The sequence below is a fragment of the Typopeltis vanoorti genome, chromosome 11 (genome assembly GCF_054136105.1).
Source record: "Typopeltis vanoorti isolate ZY-2024b chromosome 11, IOZ_Tvanoo_1.0, whole genome shotgun sequence".
In the NCBI taxonomy this organism is placed as follows: domain Eukaryota; kingdom Metazoa; phylum Arthropoda; class Arachnida; order Uropygi; family Thelyphonidae; genus Typopeltis; species Typopeltis vanoorti.
In genome coordinates, this window is record NC_143559.1 from 83,027,788 (window position 1) to 83,047,456 (window position 19,669).

Consider the following 19,669-nt stretch of genomic DNA (forward strand, 5'->3'; position numbering starts at 1 on the left):
ATATAAAATCAGGTGTTAAGACAAGAGTGCATGCTCTTCCCACTTTTATTCATCATCTGCAAGTATCAAATGAAGGGGCTCAACTAATATCAGAGATTAAACTCAGCCCTTTATTTAATGCAAATGACATTATTTTCCTAAATAAATCCAGTACAAGTCTTAAAATTCTTTAATTAAATTGAATAACTGCTGTAACAAATTTGATGTGAAAATTGGCAAAAAAATTGAGGTTCATCTAATAATAATAAAAAGACAAACTAGGCAGGAACATGTAAAATATCAAATGCATTATCACTGAAGAATCAACAGAATGAGTAAACGTTTCAGCTGTTTAGGCACAATTTTAACCTGATAATAATCCCTGACTAATTTACAAGGCTCGGCATATCCCCACCTCCTCTTCCTATTCATGAGGTTTTGCAATTTACATTCTCTCAATCTATCCTTGTACTCGACATTCCAGAGACCACTGATCATCTTTGTGAATCTTCTCTTAACCCTTTTTAACATATCCTCATTACCATGAAAACCTAGTGACCAAATATGTGCACAATAATCCATATGAGGCCTGATCAAGTCCTTATACAACAGTATCATAATCTCTTTATTTATGCATGTCAGGTTTCTCGGCATCATTGCCATTATCCAGTTGTGACGTCTTCACAACTTGTGCAATGTGGCCCCTGAATTTCAGGCCTTGTCCACCATCACTCCCAGATCTCTCATCTCCTGTACCTCCTTTAAAGTATCCCCACCCAGTGTATACTTTGTATCCCATTGTTGCTTACCAAATTTTAAAACCTTACACTTTACAACTACTTTACAACTACGAACTGACAGTTCCACTTACCTACCCATTCGTGTAAAATTCAAGTCCTCCCATAAGGCCATAACATCTGCTTGACTACATTGCTCTCCCCAATTTTGCCTCATCTGCAAAAAGCTGCATATTACCAGTTAAACCCATCCCAATATCATTAATATACAAACTGAAGGTCACCAGTGGTGTGCCGCAAGACACACCACTAGTGACCTTCTTTCGGGATACTGCACTTCGATATACAACTTTCTGATACCTATCTGATAGCTAGTCGCAGATCCAATCCAGAAGTCTATTATCCAACCCATCTGTTTATTTAACAGCTTGTCGTGTGGCAGTCTGTCAAAAGCTTTTCAAAATCTAAATATACTTGATATTTAGTATATTTAGATTTTATTGGAATTCATTTTAGAAATTATGGACTTTACAACCGTGTTATAAATAACTCTTTTTAATTTCCCGACGTTTCGATCTTCATATTAAGATCATCATCTGGAGCACATTTTCTAAAATGAATGCTGATCACTGTGCAACACTAAAAGAAAAGAAGTATATTGGAAGTTGAGAATGAATGCTGTCAAGTTAGGACTAGATTTTTCTCTCATAGAGTAGTGCATGATTGGAATGGATTACCATTGGATGTTGTGTGTAGGCAAGTAATGTGAATGAATTCAAGAACAGATATGACAGCTGGTGCAAGTAGTATGACCACCCTCAATGAGTTGCTGACTCCCTGGAGATCTCGTTTAATAATAATATACCACTGTATATGCATCTACCTTGCCCATGACATTTGTCACTTTGTTATAGTGCATAAGTAAGTTAGTAAAACATAATCTCACTTTAACAAACCCATGCTGATAACCATAGAGAATATACTGTTGCTATCAGCCCATTTCTCTATCCTACTTCTCACCAATCTGGCTCTAGTAGCTTTATGACAACTCCAGATATACAGATTGACCTATAATTTGTGTAGCCACAACCTTATCACTGCCTTTATGCAGTGGAAAATAATTTTACTTTCTTTCCACTCTTGGAACCTGTACTGTTGCAAGACTTATTAAACAGGCATGCCAATTCTCCTGAACATTCCCTTAGGATGCATGGTGATATCTCATCAAATCCTATTACCTTATTGATATAAAGTTTATTTTCTCATATACCTCCTGCTTGCTCACATCAAGCTTCCTCTCCTATGTCCTCTACACTTAAGTTGCTCATGATTCCACCCTGATGAGGATAAAACACCCTTATAAATTGATACCAAATTCTTCAGCAATGTCTTCTGCAGCAGTTACCATTTAACATGTTCATCCATTAACATCTTACCATAATCATTCTTCCTTCTACTTCCACATATCTAAAAAAAAAAACTTTCTAGGGCTTTTCTTCACCTGATTTGCTAATTTCTGCTTATACTGCACTTTTGTTGTCCTTAGTCACTCTCTTGGCTTGCTCTTTATACTCTTCATGTAACTGACTATAACCATTATTCATCTTGTACGGCCTCCAAAGTGCCTTCTTCCAGGTTTCATGCTTAATCCCCTCATTCATCCATTTTACACTTACCTTAATCAACCTTTTGACCTTCGAAATTCACACGTTGATGCTGTTATGTATTTCTTTGTCAATTCCCAAGCAGTATTTATTTTCTTACTGCTCAACTTCTCATTCCATGCTATAGCTCCAAGCTGTCTTCTAAGCTTGTCATAATCGCAGACTTGTACTTACACATACTTCCTTTCCTCACAGAAGTCTGCATATGCATATGGCTAGCCACAACCTGGATGATTGCTTCATGATCACTCTCACCAACTGGAGGGAAGTGTGAAACCCCACTCACAATTTCATCCTCTGATGAAATGATCTGATCCAAAACTCTTGATCCTCACATTCTGCCTGAGATAGTTGTCTCTCAAGAACTCAAGAAATTTTTCCTTATTCCTAAATGCTATCTCATCATTTCAATCTATACTACCATAATTAATCTTTTGTGAGCAAATTATCAGTGGTATTTCAAAATGCATTTCAGAAGTTGCGCAGGGAGACTTGGAGAACGTTCAAGGTAGCACGAAAGCTGCAGAATGTCATGAAAGAGCTTGACAAAGAAAATGCATCAGTGAATCAGTTTTTTTATTTGACACTGATTTTGACACTCTAAGGAATCCAGACCCATCATGGGTGGGCACCACCGTCTTATTTAATTTCCCATGTGAACAATGCTACTATCTGCCATTTACTCACAATGACATTTATCACCCACTGATAGTATTTTTTTTTTGTTTGTTTGTTTTTAAATTATGTATATTCTCTGTTTGTTTTTCCTACATGGGATGAAAAACTCAGATTTCCAGGAGAAAAAATCTTGCTCCCTCACCTTCAAATCAAAAAGATTCATATAGTTCTTCTCTTGTCAAGATGAGAATTGGACTTGAATCTTTTCCTCTCAAAGGGTACAATGTCCCATCGTTCTTCCAATTGATATTGCATTTTATAATAATTGAAATTTCTTTTTTAAATTTTGTATTATCCCATTGTTATCCCCTTCTTAATATTAAAAAGATGTGTAGAAAATTATAATTTTATACATTATAAATTTTTGCAAATTATTAATTATAATTGTAAATAAATTGGCAATGTCCAACTGATGGATACTCAGGTTATTTCTGTCATTTAAAATTTGGGGCCTAACCTAAGATTATAGGATTTCAAAATAGAAAACTGAGATTTCAATCAGAAAGGGGAAATTAAAGTTTCAAAATGTTTTAGATGCAACATTTTTCTTCTTTGCACAGAAAACTATTTAACAACAGTTTTTTCCTTCATATTATGTATTAACCATTACTAATTAACAACAATTTTTGAGGAGTAAAAAATAGAGAAATGCTTTGGAATTTCTTCCACAGTATTAAGAAATTAATTATACAAAATGCATTGATCTTTTCAGGGGTCAGCTCCAGCTGGCAAAGATCATAAAATGCTTTTATCTTGTAAAAACATTTCCAACAAATGGTTTTAAAAGGTTAACCATTTTAAAGAATAATAATTAGATTGTAAAAGTGAAAACATTAGAATTGAGTATCATTATAAATAAGGATAAGATGATAGGTATGTAAATCTGCTACATAAAGTTAAAAATATCTGCCATGATATAGTAAAATTTTAAAAAGAACATTTTTAGATAAACATTCTGTATAGATCATTTATTGCACTTTTCTGTTCACAGTTTTGAAAGGGCAAGGGACTAACTTAACAGAAAGCAAGCAGTCCGAAGGTGATAAAAGTAACTCTGAAGGTAGGTTTGTTTCTATTTGGACATTTCTTATCCTATATAGCTTATCCAGTATAGGACTTGGTGCCAATACAGTTGATAAGCTTGCCATTCTTCTTTCATAAATTGTTCTAATATTTTTTTCTTTAAGCTATATGAAACACAATCACAAGTGTGAGCCAAAACATTTTCATAATTTTGACATTATTTCAGCACTTCATAATTGAAAAGCATTCCAACATAATTATATGTTGAATATAATGTATTGTGTTCTATAGGCTGTATGCAAGCAGTTCAATTTGAGTCATCCTTGTATTAAGCAATTGAAATCATGAGAGCTTCTCCTTTCTAGTCTGAATAGTTTGGCCAGAAATTAATTGGTGTTAGGCTAAGAGTTTGTACCATGTATTTCAGAGAATGGGTAGTATGACAACGCAACCCTTATCTGCCCATAACTGTAAACCTATACCACATTAGTACCTTGATTATTAATGTGCTATAGGTTTACAGGTAAGGGTTAGATAATCTAGAAACTCTAGATAAATCAGGAATTTGGTTCAGTCTAGAGGAGGAGAAAAACAGCCAGCTGACCTTTCTAGGCATATTAATTCTTTGTCAGCCTTGTGATAGTTTACATTTCTTAGTTTTATGAAAACACACACACAGATACAATTGCATGGATATAACAATCACTGATTGTTATATCCATCCTACTTCGCACTATTATCCAAGTTAAAAACTTCCACCCATTATGACCTTGTTATATCATACTTTGTTCTGCAGAGGACCTTTTATACCTAAAATTAAATTAATATCAAATCTGCCTTTTTTAAAAATGCTTTCAATAAGTCCTTTCATCAAAAAAATCTACATTTTAGGCTCCCACTATGGCTGAGGAAGAAATCTCTCAGATTACTCTTCATTATATTAAAGGAATATCTGAAAAATGTTAAAGTTCTGAGGCCTCTCAACATTGTGTCCTTTCTTCCTGGTAAGAAGACTTTAACCTTAATATTTTCATTCAAAGACAAGCTTCCTCCACTTAACTTTCCAGGTGTCTAATAGATCCCTAGCTCCTGTCACCTGTCATACCTTGGACAGTTGGGTAGATCTGCTATTGTCTGCCACGAAGAACATAAATTTTATATCCAGTATCATGAACCTTGAGCAATCGAGCTTAGTTGAACATGCTATCTCTATTAAACATGGGATACTTTGAAAAAAAACAAGCTGTTCCAGAAGAGTAGATTCCTTATGGAATATTTATGTAAAGGTGCAAGACCTTTTTTTTTTTTTTTAACCATTATCCAAATTTAAACAGATTTGTTAGCCTTGTTGTTCTCTCTATTTATTATTTTATTACACACACACACACACACACACACACACACACACACACACACACACACACACACACACACACACACACACACACACACACACAATTTGTTTAAATTCACAATTTACAATGTTGATGATGATGTTATTGTCTCGATTATAGTTTATTGGCACTTTTTAAAATGCTTCTATTAATTGTCAGTAAACATCATCATCAACATTGTTCATAAGTTTTATTTCTTTTTCAGTTATAAACAAGACTTTTATCCTTATGATCCCCCCCTCCCTATTGTTATGTACTGCCTAAGGTGATTCAACTTGTTCTTGTTCCCACATCCTATCTTATCATTTCAATCTATATTTTGATAAATAAAATCACCCATAATGAATACAAGGTTGAAGATGTTGATTGTAGCAGTACAAAGTGATGGAATGCATAAAGGTAAGGATGAAATAGGTATGAATGGCATTCAGAGTCAGGATTAGGGAAACAGGAGTGGTCAGACCGAACAGAGAGGGGTGTGATATAGCAACTAGAATAGGGAATGATGCTGGTAGAAATGTCTTAAAGAGACAGGGATTTTTATGTTTGTGTACAAATGTAAGGAGTATTAAAAATAAGAGAGTTGAGTTTGTTTTATTGATTGAGTTAGTATACCCAAAGAGTGAAACTTGGTTGTCTCAGGATGATGTGATATCATGGTAGGATATATAATTTTCCAGAAGATAGTTAGGAAAAATGGGTGAGCACTGTTAATGATTTCAGAGGAATTGTCTACAAAGTGTGGAAGTTGATAATGCATATGCAGATGAATCTATGTGGTGTGAAGTTAAAATTAACAGGCTAGTATATCTGATAGGATGCTTGTAAGGCCAGGGAATGTAGAGAATACCAATTGTGAAATGTTTAAGCAAATTGGTTGGGCATGTAAAAAGATGATCCTGATGGGAGACTTTAATTACAGGAATATAGAATGGAAGGAGGAGATATGAGAACAAGGAGAGTGAGTGAGTATTGAATTTCTGAGGGATAAATATCTTAAGCAGCATGTGACTGAAGCAACTAGAGGTTTTAGTGTTTTAAATTTGGTGATGATTTTACATGATGTAGTTGTTAATGAGGTATTGACACTGCCATTAATTGACGAGTGTGATCATGAGGTACTTGTTTGGGAAGTGATGAAACAAGAAATGGTTACAGCCAAAAATGGATATATGTGGAGGTATTAAGCAGGTGATTACAGGAAAATCTGTAGTCAGTTAGCATCAGTATGTTGGGTACATTGGCTATCCAGAAAAGATGTCGACAGTGCAGGGAAATTCATAAGACAGTATCTAGCACAAGAAATCCCAAGGATTAAGTGAGTAAAATAGAGTAAGAGTGAAATGGATGAACAGTGAAATTAAGCAAGCTGGAAAAGAAAATGCAATGAAGGAGGTACAAGACAGTTGATGGTAATTAGATACATGAAGAGATGAGAAGATTTTATGAGAAGATGACGAAGCACAGGCTAATAAGTTGACAACATGTTAAACAAAGAAAATGTGCAGTATGAGAGGAGATTGGCTGGTCAGACCAGGGTTAATTCCAGGGAATTCTTCTGTTATATGGCAAAACAAGAGGAAGAATAATTATGGCAGATTGACGTTAGTAAATAGTCATGACAGCAGAGTGACCATCGAAAATGATATACTAGAATTATTGAATGAGCACTTTATCAGTGTATATCATAGTGGTGTAAATAATGCTGTGCAATATATAGAAGGGAGGCAAGTATTAGGATAATTGGAAGTGAAAGAATCAGGGGTGTATCAGGTGCTGATTGCATTAGATGTTACTAAGGCTGTGGGAATGAATGAGATATCACCACGTATTCATAAAGAATATGCACAACAGTTAGCTATACATTTTGCCTAGTTATTTAATGAACACCTTGTAGTGGGTAAGGTTCCTGTGGAATAGAAAGAAGGCAAAATAGTACTAATCCACAAGCATCATTCTAGAATAGAAGTTTACCATTATAGATCAGTCTATATAACTGCAGTTGCAGTCAAGGTGTTGGTACGAATAGAATATAAGACTAGATTGATGGGCATAGTCTCCTTTATGATGGTCAACATGGATTTCTAAAGGATAGTTCTTATTTTAGCAATTTACTTGTGTTTTATGAGAATATGATGAGTGTATTAGATAAGGGAAAATCATGTACACAGATATTCTTGGACTATGCAAAAGTGTTTGATAGACTACAACATAAGTTGGCATACAAGCTGCAGATGATAGGAATATATATATTGGTTATGTATTGGAGATTGGCTCTCTGAATGATACCAGCAAGTTGGTATGCTGGAGCTGAGTCTCAATAGAGAGTCACCAGTGGTGTATCCCACAGTTCTGTTCTTGACCCCATGCTGTTTAACTTGTTTGTAAATGACATATCATGTGAACTGACTGTGGATCTTCAATTGTTTGCTGATGATGCGAAGTTAGGAAGAATTATAAGTAGCAACACTGATAATAATTTCCTTCAGGAAGATCTGAAGAGACTTTTGACTTGGACAAAGAAGTGTGGAGTGCAACATCAAAATTCCTGCCATGTACCCTCAAGGGTATGTACAGGATATCATACTACTACATGAAAAATTTACATCTTTACTAACTTCCTATCTACAATTTTCCTCCAAATGAGTCTGCTACTTGTCAAGATTCCAACATTATCAGATCTTATATTTCTATATAAGGTAGAAGTGGAAGAATTTTTTCAGGCTTTAGAGAAAGTAACTGACACAATGAAAAGTTGGTCCTTGTTGGAGATCTAAATAGAAGAGTGGGAAATGTTTGTCAGACATACAAAAATATTTTGGGAAAATTTGGAGAAAAGAGCAAAGCTAATAATAATGGCAAATACCTATTCGATTTCTGTCAGGACATGGACTGGTTATTACTAACACCATGTTCCAACATAAAAATGTGCACAAATTCACACAGAGAGAAGAGGCAAGGAATAAGAAAAGTCTCATTGACTGTGTTATTGTTGATAGTGATGTTTTCTCCCTTACAGAGGATTTGAAATTGCAAGCGATCACTATTTAGCCTTGAGCAGGAAAAATTGAATTTTATATTGAAAAGAATAACATGTAAGAAAGTTCTAAAGTGAATAAAAGTTGAGCAGCTCTCAGGTGTGAACTGTAGACTAAAATTACACAAAGATTATTGAAGAAAAAATGAAAGAGTTTGAGAACAGGAACCAAACTTTGGAGATTCAGTGGCAAGCTTTAAGAAAACCCTGATTGATTCAGCCAGAGAGGCATGTGGTGAGGTTGTCTGCAAGCATAGAAAAATCAGAACTCCATGGTGGATACAGGAAGTTAAAGAGGCAGTGAAGGAAAAGAAGAAAGCATATCAAAAGTTCCTGGCAAATAAGTTGGCTTGTGCTCTTAGAGAATACAGAGACAAATGTAAGAAAGCTAAACACTGTGTAAAACTAGCTAAACAAAAGTCATGGGAGGACTTTGGCAAGAACATAGAAAATAAATATCAAGAAGGTGGTAAGATATTCTGGAGGTTATTGAAGAAGCTTAGAAATGGAGGAAAGAATGCTGTGAAAGGAGTTAGAGATGATAAAGGTGACATGAAAACAGGAGAAAAAGGTATCCTTGAAGTATGGAGTAATTACTTCAAAAAATTGCTAAATGAAACAAGCAGTGATAGCACAGTGGCAGAAAACACTCAACAGGCATACAGTCAGGAATATATATCCATACTTGAAGTAGAAAAAGCCATCAAAAGCTTGAAATGTGGAAAGGCAGCTGAAGTATACTATATTCGACCAGAAATGCTGAAGTATGGTGGTATAAAAGTCTTACAGTGGCCGCACTGCATAGTTCAGAAAGACTGTACAGAGGGACGAATTCCCGATGATTGGAGTAGAGCCCTCATAGTACCCATATATAAAAAGGGAAATAAAACTGAATGTGAGAATTACAGAGGTATTTCCCTACTGAGTGTTCCTAGTAAGATTTATGCAAGTATACTTGAGAAATGGCTGAGAAGAATTGTGGAAGAAAAGCTTGGTGAAGAACAAGCTGGATTCAGGCCAAATAGAGGCCGTCAGGATCAGATCTTCACTTTACGACAAATAGTCGAGAAATCATGGGAATATAACAAAGATCTGTATTTAAGTTTTGTCAATCTGGAAAAGGCATATGACAAGGTGCCAAGAGAGAAGCTATTCAATATGCTACAGTTATATGGTGTCAATGGGGCATTACATCAAGCAATACTTAGTCTTTATTTGAGTTGTAAGTCAGCAATTAGGATTGAAGGAAGTACAGGAAGATGGTTTAATGTTAAATCTGGTGGGAGACAAGGATATACATTATCCCTCTTTTATTCATTAACTATATGGATCATATTATGAAGGAAAGTGGTATTAAATCTGATATCAAAATTGGAGATGTTAATGTCAGCTTTTTTCTTTATGCGGATGATGTTATACTTCTAAATAAATCCGCTACAAGTCTGCAAGATTCCCTGACTAAATTGAATAACTGATGTAATAGATTTGGTATGAAGGTCAGCAATAAAAAGACAAAGAAAATGAAAATAGGCAGAATCGTTGAAAATGTCAACTGCATTGTGGATGGAGAACCTGTGGAACAAGTAAAACATTTCAGCTACTTAGGCACAATTTTTAGTGAAGATGGTAAATTAAATATGGAAATAGACAACAGAATCAACAAAGCTGGAATGGTAGGAAGTCAATTGAATAAATTCATATGGAATAAGAGAGAAATTAGTCGGAACACTAAATTAGCTGTATACAAGACAGTGTTCAAACCATATAATGCCCAATTGACACCATATAACTGTAGCGTATTGAATAGCTTCTCTCTTGGCACCTTGTCATATGCCTTTTCCAGATCTACAAAACTTAAATGTAGATTTTTGTTATATTCCCATGATTTCTCCACTATTTGTCGTAAAATGAAGATCTGATCCTGACAGCCTCTATTTGACCTGAATTCCAGCTTGTTCTTCACCAAGCTTTTCTTTCACAATTCTTCTCGACCGTTTCTCAAGTATACTTGCATATATCTTACCAGGAACACTCAGTAGGGAAATACCTCTGTAATTCTCACATTCGGTTTTATTTCCCTTTTTATATATGGGTACTATGAGAGCTCTAATCCAATCATTGGGAATTCGTACCTCTGTCCGGGACTTCTGAACTATGAAGTGCAGCGACTGTAAGACTTTTATACCTCCATACTTCAGCAATTCTGGTCAAATATCATATACTTCAGCTGCCTTTCCACATTTCATGCCTTTGATGGCTTTTCTACTTCAAGTATGGATATCTGTTCCTGACTGTATGCCTGTTGTGTGTTTTCTGCCACTGTGCGATCACTGCTTGTTTCATTTAGCAATTTTTTGAAGTAATTACTCTATACTTCAATTATATCTTTTCCTGTGGTTTTCATGTCACCTTTATCATCTCTAATTCCTTTTACAGCACTCTTTCCTCCATTTCTGAGCTTCTTCAACAACCTCTAGAATATTTTTCCACCTTCTTGATATTTGTCTTCTATGTTCTTACCAAAGTCTTCCCATGACTTTTGTTTAGCTAGTTTTACACAGTGTTTAGATTTCTTATATTTGTCTCTGTATTCTCTAAGAACACAAGCTGACTTGTTTTCTAAGAACTTTTGATATCCTTTCTTCTTTTCCTTCACTAAACTTCCTGTGTCCACCATGGAGTTCTGATTTTCCTATCCTTGCAGATAACCTCACCACATGCCTCTCTGGCTGAATCAATCAAGGTTTTCTTCAAGGCTTGCTACTGAATCTCCAAGGTTTGGTTCCTGTTCTCAAACTCTTTCATTTTGTCTCTAATAATCTTTGTGTATTTTAGTCTACAACTCACATCTGAGAGCTGCTCAACTTTTATTTGGTTTAAAACTTTCTTACATGTTTTTCTTTTGAAAATGAAATTCAGTTTTATCCTGCTCAAGGCTATATAGTGATTACTTCCAATTTCAAATCCTCTGTACACTCTGGTGTCCAGCATCAGAAAGAAAACATCACTATTGACAATAATGTAGTCAATGAGACTTTTCTTGTTCCTTTCCTTTTCTCTCCATGCAAATTTGTGCACATTTTTATGTTGGAACATGGTGTTAGTAATAACCAGTCCATGTCCTGAGCAGAAATCCAACAGGTATTTGCCATTATTATTAGCTTTGCTCTTTTCTCCAAATTTTCCCAAAATATTTTTGTACGTCTGACAATCATTTCCTAAAGCCTCAAAAAATTCCTCCACTTTTATCTTGGTAGAACCCTCTGTGGGACCATAGGCAAAAATAAGTCTCATTGTCCAGTTTCCTATTCTGATATTAGCCCACATCACTCTACTTGAGACTGCCTGCCATTCAAGAAGATTAGCCTCGTATTTAGTGTTGAATACTATGGCTACTTCTTTTCCTTGACTGTCATTGCCTGAATATAATATTTTGTATTTATTGCTCAAAAAGATCTCGCCAGTTTCTGTCTTTTTTGTTTCAGTCACCCCTATTATGTCGATCTGGTACTTATCTAATTTCTCAGCTAGCTCCATTTCTTTGCCATTCAGGCTTCTTATGTTAATAGTACCGATCTTGAACTCTGATGTTGAGTTAGGGTGTGTTTTAAGATTTGTTCCAGTAACTGACTATTCGCTGTTTGCCTTGTTTCCCTGGCGAAAACAATTGGAACTCTGTTTATCCGGGCAACGCCCCAGCTGGCATGAAATTCTGTGAGTGTAGGGTTATGGTTTAATATTAAGTGTAAGGTGCTGCATTTTGTAGTTCATAAATATAAGACTGTGTACTATATTGATGGTACTATACTGAAGGAAGTGGGTGAGATTCGAGATTTAGGAGTCATGGTTGACATTAGACCGAAGTTTAGAGATCACGTTTCAAGTTTTGCAATGAAATGAAGTATTCTAACATGTAGGGATATGGAGGTGGCTGTGCCACTGTATAAAGTACATGCCAGACTACACTTGGATTATTGTGCTCAGATTTGGTTTACCAAATCTGAACACAATATGATGTGGAAATGAAACACATCGAAAATGAAGTTTTCAATGTGATGTCGAAACATTGGAGATGGTCCAGAGATGAGTGACTAAGACAATATGAGGAGTCTGGAACTGGCTATGGAGAGAGTGAGGTTGAAGAAATGTGGATTGCATGTTTGGTGGACAGTAGGAAAAGAGGTGATATGATAGAGATGCTTAAGTTAATGGGGGAGGGGATTGGATTAATGCAGAGGCAATTATAAAAGTGTAGAAGGCAAGAGGGAATAAACTGGAGGCCATCTCTGGAAGTTGTGTAAGAGTGCAGTGAAGAGTGGTGTGAGGTTTTTTTTTACTTGGAGAATTTTCAGTGCATGGAATGCATTACCGGAATATGTTGCTAATGCATGGATGATAGATTTGTTGTCAGTTCAGTGAACCTCCCACGATGAGGCTGCCATCTCCATGGAGGTTAGAATATCGCTCTCCTCTTATTTGCTAAGCCAGTTTGTGTAAACATTTCCTTATCATCCAAATTTTCTAGGCCTATAACAAAACACATTCGTCTAAATATCTCATGCTTGTGACATCCATTTTATTGAACAATATTCCACTACTGTCATCAGTTTCTGCTGGGCATGTCTTTCCTTTCCTGTCATTATAGAAAACACCATTCACCACTGATTGCATTATCCACATATCATATCTTCCTGTCTGCCCAGACCCATTCTTCCCTATTGTCACTCTCCACTCATGAATAGTCATTCTTCTCTCTCTCTCCCCCTATATATTCACAAGTATTCCTTCAGTCTTCTCTTTTGTACACTTCCTGTTTTTCCATATCTCCTACTTTCTCAGTTCTGCCATCCACCTTTATCTCTCTGATTACTCCATAACAACAGCCTCTCGATGACTCACACTAAATCCATTTCAGTACATTTATTTTTATATTGATTGAAAATTTATCTCATGTTTATAAACCTTTCCTTAATAACCTGATACCTTTCCTCTTATTCTCTGCTGTTCATTTATTTTTACCATCTCTTTTTCACTCTCTAAATATGTGATATCAGGAACCAAGGCTCCAAATGAATATTTGCATAAAATAGCCTAAATTAGAGAATGTTGAATGGTAATTTTATATATACTCCACTATAAAATTAGCAACTGCTATGTTGTTTCAAAATTGAGACAATTTTATGCAAACATTTTCTTATAGCTTTGATTTTCTGATATTCATAAACATTGGTAACTAACTTAAATGCATCTATCTACCTGATCATTTGATTTTATTTTTTCAGTTTTAGTTTTTCAAAATTTCAAGATGGGTCTGATTATTCAGTAATTTTTGTCATTTTCTGATTCCTTTTAGTATTTTATTTAAACAAGATTCTTTTATATTGAAAGGGCATCCACTGTACCATTTCATTCCCCTGTTCATTAACTCGACATTTGACATCTACTAAACACAATAGGAAACCAAGAATATTCATTTAAGCACTTTAATTAAAATATTGTCATTGTGTTTAGTAACTTAATGCCACACACAATCTGATTAGCATGTCCTAAAAATGGAAAGGTAATGAAATGAAACTAATTGTTAAAATAAAAGTGATTCTAGAGAAAAAAAAAATCTTTACTAAGTTAAGAAATAACTGAACTGCTACTGAAATTCAGTGTGAAAAATACTACTGCACTGCTGTAGTTGTGAAATTTAGTTTACTTAATCTGACAACTGCAGTACAGTCAAATAACTATAATGCCAAAGCCATTGCTTTAAATTACTTTCTTTCATGAACTTCAATGAAATATATGAAATTTTGTCACTAATATCATGATTGTACATATATAATTTTCATTTTCTGGTGGACTTTCAAGGGAGGAATATCAAATATGATATTGTACACAATGTCACATTACTAGTTTGACAGTTTTCTTCAAATTGTTATATTATTTGTTACAGCTTTGATTTTATCAGCTCTTACTTTTCTAGATCCTTGTCTAAAGCAACCTTCCCAACTTCATAAACATATCTATATATATCTTTGCATTTTCTTGAGTCGTTTTGCTACCATTTTGCACAAATTTTGCTAAGCTTTTGTCTCATTCTGTTTAAATGATCTGAGATTAGCTCTGCTTATGCATTCTTGAATATTAAGAAATTATTATTATTATTCTGGGCAACTCCAAGGAGTCGACAGACTCATCGAGGGAGGCCCTAACATCATGTCAAGAACAACTATTCGACATTCATACAGTATCTATCATACCTCGCCTTGAACTCATTCACGGTCGTAGCACCCACAACAGACTCTGGCAGCTTATTCCACTCATTCACACCTCTACAAGTAAAAAACCTAGCTCTAACACCCCTGCTAACCACATTCTTGCCCAGCTTCCATGTATGGCCCCTAGTCCTCCCACCACCAGTTCTATTCTCAAAAATATCTTCTGGATTAATCTTATAGAAACCCTTCAGTAATTTGAATGTCTCAATTGTATCACCCCTTTTCTGCCTATCGACCAGTTTTTGCAACCCACAAATCTTCAACCTATTCTCATAAGGTTCATTCCACAGACCTGCTATCATCTTGGTCACTCGTCTCTGGATCCTCTCCACCTCCTCCCCAACAAGAAGAAACCCTGGCACCCATATCTGGGCACAGTAGTCTAGATGGGGTCAGAGGAACAATAACTTGTTTGTCTCTGCTTGTTAAAGTATTTTTCTGAAGCAAAGTGTTTTGATGAACTGATTTAGCCACTTTTGCAATGTGCCCGCTAAACTTCAATTCCCTATCCACCAACACTCCCAAATCCCTGGCTTCATCAATCTCCTGGAGTATGGTTCCACCAATGTGATATACTGCTGCTAATCTTTTCACCCCAAAATGCATAACCTTACAGTTCCACATTAAATTGACATCCATTTTCCCTAGCCCAGTCCTCCAAACTATCCAAATCATCCTGTAAAATTTTGACATCCTGTGCACTCAGAATTGCTCTATCCCACTTTGCATCATCAGCAAACAAGTGAACACTTCCTCTCAGATCCTTTCCTATATTATTGATGAACAAATTGAAAAGTAGTGGTCCAAGAACAGAGCCCTGCGACACACACCACTAGTCACAAGCAATCTTTTGGACTCCACTCCTGAATACACCACTCTCTGGTATCTCTCCATCAACCACCCTCCTATCCATCTTACCAACCCTATATCCATCCCTATCTGCTCCAGTTTATTGATTAGAGTTCCATGTGGTATCCTGTCAAAGGCCTTGGCAAGGTCCAGTAGAATCACTGTAAACCCATTACCCTTATCCAGTTCAGCTGTCACTGTGTTATAAAATGTGAACAAGTTACTGAGGTATGATCTACCCTTCACAAAACCATGTTATCCCCCATACAATATCCCATTTTCATCTATCCAATCCTGTATTCTTTTCTTGACTAATTTCTCCAAAACCTTGACTACGATTCCTGATATTTGAACCTCCTTTATGGAGTGGAACTATTTTCCCCTCTTTCCACCCCCTCGGGACTAACCCAGACCCGAGACTCAAATTAAACAAAATGGTCAAGGGTACTGACAGTTCTTTAGCTGCTTCATGTACGACATGAGCTGGTATACCATCCAATCCCACAGATGTATTGACATTGAGGTTATGCAATAGACTACTCACCTCCACTTCATTCACCACAATTCCCATATAATCTATTGGTTCATTCATTTCTGCAATGTCACCACCTGGAAGATATAGTCTTGCAAAGTGCTCGCTCAGTAATTCAACTATATCAACTGATTCAGTTACCTTCCTATTCGGCATTCTTTAAAATCATTCTGCCATATACATTTTTTCTTTTACTTGCAACATGTCGAAAAAACTGTTTAGGATTATCTTTAGCCTGCATGGCCAATGTTCTTTCGTAATCCTTTTTTGCTTTTCTTACCACACTCGTTACCCTTCTGGCCTGCGCTTTATACCATTCATGTGCCTTCTGGTCACCTTCTCCTTAAATTCCCTCCATAGTTGTTTCTTTTTTTGCAGCTCAAGCTTAATGGTGTTATTCGTTCATTTAACCACTACTTCGTTTATTATTCGGATTCTAGGTATACAGTCAGCTATTGCTTCATGCAAATACTTCTTAACCGCCTCCCATGCACTGTCAACTTCTAGCCCTTGCAGTTGTACATGCCAAGGCACTGAACCAATCTAACTTCTAAGCTTATCATACTTACCAGCTCGATAATTCCACATGTACCCTGTCATAATTGTAAATTCCACACCTTTAGCCACCTCCCAAGTCAAGACCCTATGATCACTCTCACCAATTGGTGGCAATGTGGTCATATTTGTTACAGCCAAATCCTCAGATGTAATTACTAGGTCAAGCACTCTCTGCCCCATAGTATTTTCCATTACATGCTGTTGCAGATAGTTATCCCTTAATAACTGCATAAAATCCAATTCCTTCCTCCCGTGTGTCCTCTCATCACTCCAATCAATGCGACCATAGTTGAAATCTCCCATAATAATTACCCTCCTTCCACTCATTTCTTCTATTTGCTTGTGCATACTATCTCCACCATCTTTTCTATCACCTGGTCTATAGCAGTACCCAATTGTATATTTTGTTCTGATAGCCACAATCTCTCGCCAAATGGCCTCAAATGTGCTCTTTTCTCTATCCTGCAATTCAACTTCTATTCTCCTTAGCTGCAGCTCATCAGCTATCAACAATACTCCTCCCCCCATTTTATTCTCCCTGTCATTCCTGAACACACTATATCCATCACATTCAATCCCACTAGCTATATCATCTGCAGTCAGCCTTGTTTCACTAATGCCAATAACCTGTGGTCTGGAAGTGCCAATCATGGCCAAAAATTTTTCCTTCTTGTTCCTAATACTCCAGCATTAGTGTACATGAATTTCAGACCCCCATTAGCCCCCATCCCTACCTTGATGCCTTATACTAACTATCCCATTCTGATTTGTTGTCTTTATTTGCTCGGGCATATCATACACTCAACTGCCTCCCTAAGGTCTGCATATCTACTCCCCCCTTAAATCTAGTTTCCCTGATTCTGCACATCCACTTCATTCAACAACACTTTTTCGAGTCTCCTTACACTGAATCCATTCAAATGCAAGCTATCCATCTTATATGGATCCTTTCGCCCATCGAACTCACTCCACACGTCCACAAATTCCACACCACTCGTCATACATAACCAACTCATAAAGTCATTTGCAATTATGGCCCTCCTTTTAAACACTTCACTGTCATACCGTGGCAAAAGACTAATCATCCTAACTCTCTCACTATTTTCTTTTGCTACTTCAAACAATTCATTCAGGTCCTCTATCATTTCCATTTTATCTCCTTTCAAATCATTCGTACCTGCCACAACAATCATTTCTTTCACCCTTTCCGTTTGCTCTCTAATAGACTCAGTTACGTCCTTGATGGTCACACCAGGTTGGTACGATTTTGTCAAATCCTCTACTAACACATCTTGTACTAACGAATCTCCATACAGCACTCTCTCTTTCATTTTGTTTACGTTCACACTCATACTCTTATTTTTCCTATCATACTTTTTTATTATTGGCTGGTACACTCAATAGACGTTTGTTCATACGCTCTAGCTGACGCTTTGCTCTTTGTATCGCTCCACTCAACAACACGATCTCACTCATTGCATCTATCTCATCTTTTTTATTTTCTGTTAAACCATTAATTTGCTCTGTATTAATACCATCATTCACACTTTCTACATTCACGCCCTCACAGTTCTCTGGTACAACCTCGCCCATTTCTTGTCATATCACTATTTTCTTCATTCTGACGTTTGACAAAAATATCACACTCATGACCTGAAATACACTTTAATTCCTCATTTTCCTTACATTTTCTACACACATTCACTCCTTTATTATCATCTAACCATACTCCAACAGCAATGCGCAAAACGTCCATTTCGCAGATAGTACACTAAATAATCTCCTTTATATTACAGTTATTGAATAATGATGGCGAACCATTATTACTAGCCGCCATTTTCCTTCTTGTGGGAGCCATAACTCACCTATCGTATTTTATCAAATTAATAATTGAAACACCAAAAACACACAAACAGACACACTAAGATACGCAAAGCAAACAAAACTACGTAATATTCAAGTAAATTTGTCAATGATAACTTAAAATAACACTTATCTTATCAGGAGCTCTCAACAAACACTACAGACTACAAATCCCTCTAGCAACAACCTCCTATAATTTCTAATATAGTTCTTTTTAATTTTACCACTATTAATTTTATCATTGGTGCTGTCTGTTCACCATCCTAATTTTTTCAGGCTCCTCATCTGTCTAATCTCCATTCTTTGAACTGTTTTATCACCAACCCATTTCTTAATTTGTATGTTAAAATTAGTTTGAGCATTGTTTTATATGCTACTATTTTGATGATTATGCCATTTCTATTGTTTATAAAAAAATTCAACTGGCTTCTACTATATCAATCTTAATTATTCTATTAATTTTTATCATCATCATCATCATCATCAAATTCCTGCCATGTACCCTCAAGGGGTGTACAGGATATGATAGTACTACATGAAAAATTTACATAATTACTAACTCTCTATCTACAATTTTCCTCCAAATCAGTCTGTTACTTGTCAAGACTCCAACATTATCAGATGTTATATTTCTATCGTCTAAGGCACTTTGTACCGTATCAATCCATCTATATCTTGGTCTTCCTCTGGGTCGTTTTCCTGCCAACCTGCCGGAGAACACTTGTTTTGCTAATCTTTCATTGCCCATTCTGTTTAAGTGACCATACCACCTGAGATTAGCTCTGCTAACGCATTCCTGGATGCTGACAATGTCAAGTTCTTTCCTAATATCTTCGTTTTTAATGTGATATTGCCATTGATGCCATCTGTTCATGCCTCTAATCTTTCTCAGGACTCTCATATCTGTGGTCTTTGGTCAAGTGTTTTACTTCTGACCCAGCTCTCAGATCCATAAGTTAAAACTGGTTTGAACACGGTCTTGTATATAGCTAATTTAGTGTTCTGATTTCTCTTTTATTCCATATGAATTTATTCAGTTGACTTCCTTCCATACCAGCTTTGTTGATTCTTTGTCTATTTCCATAT

General features: G+C 36.0%; 1 protein-coding gene across 1 annotated transcript in view; it reads left to right on the forward strand.

Moving 5' to 3' along the window:
- LOC150101805 (uncharacterized) overlaps window positions 1–19,669 on the forward strand; it is a 57,506-nt gene that overhangs the window by 29,812 nt on the left and 8,025 nt on the right. The window contains exon 2 of the mRNA XM_090400494.1: window positions 4,050–4,118. Coding sequence (XP_090256620.1) covers window positions 4,050–4,118 — 69 coding nt within the window. The remainder of the gene's footprint in view (window positions 1–4,049; window positions 4,119–19,669) is intronic.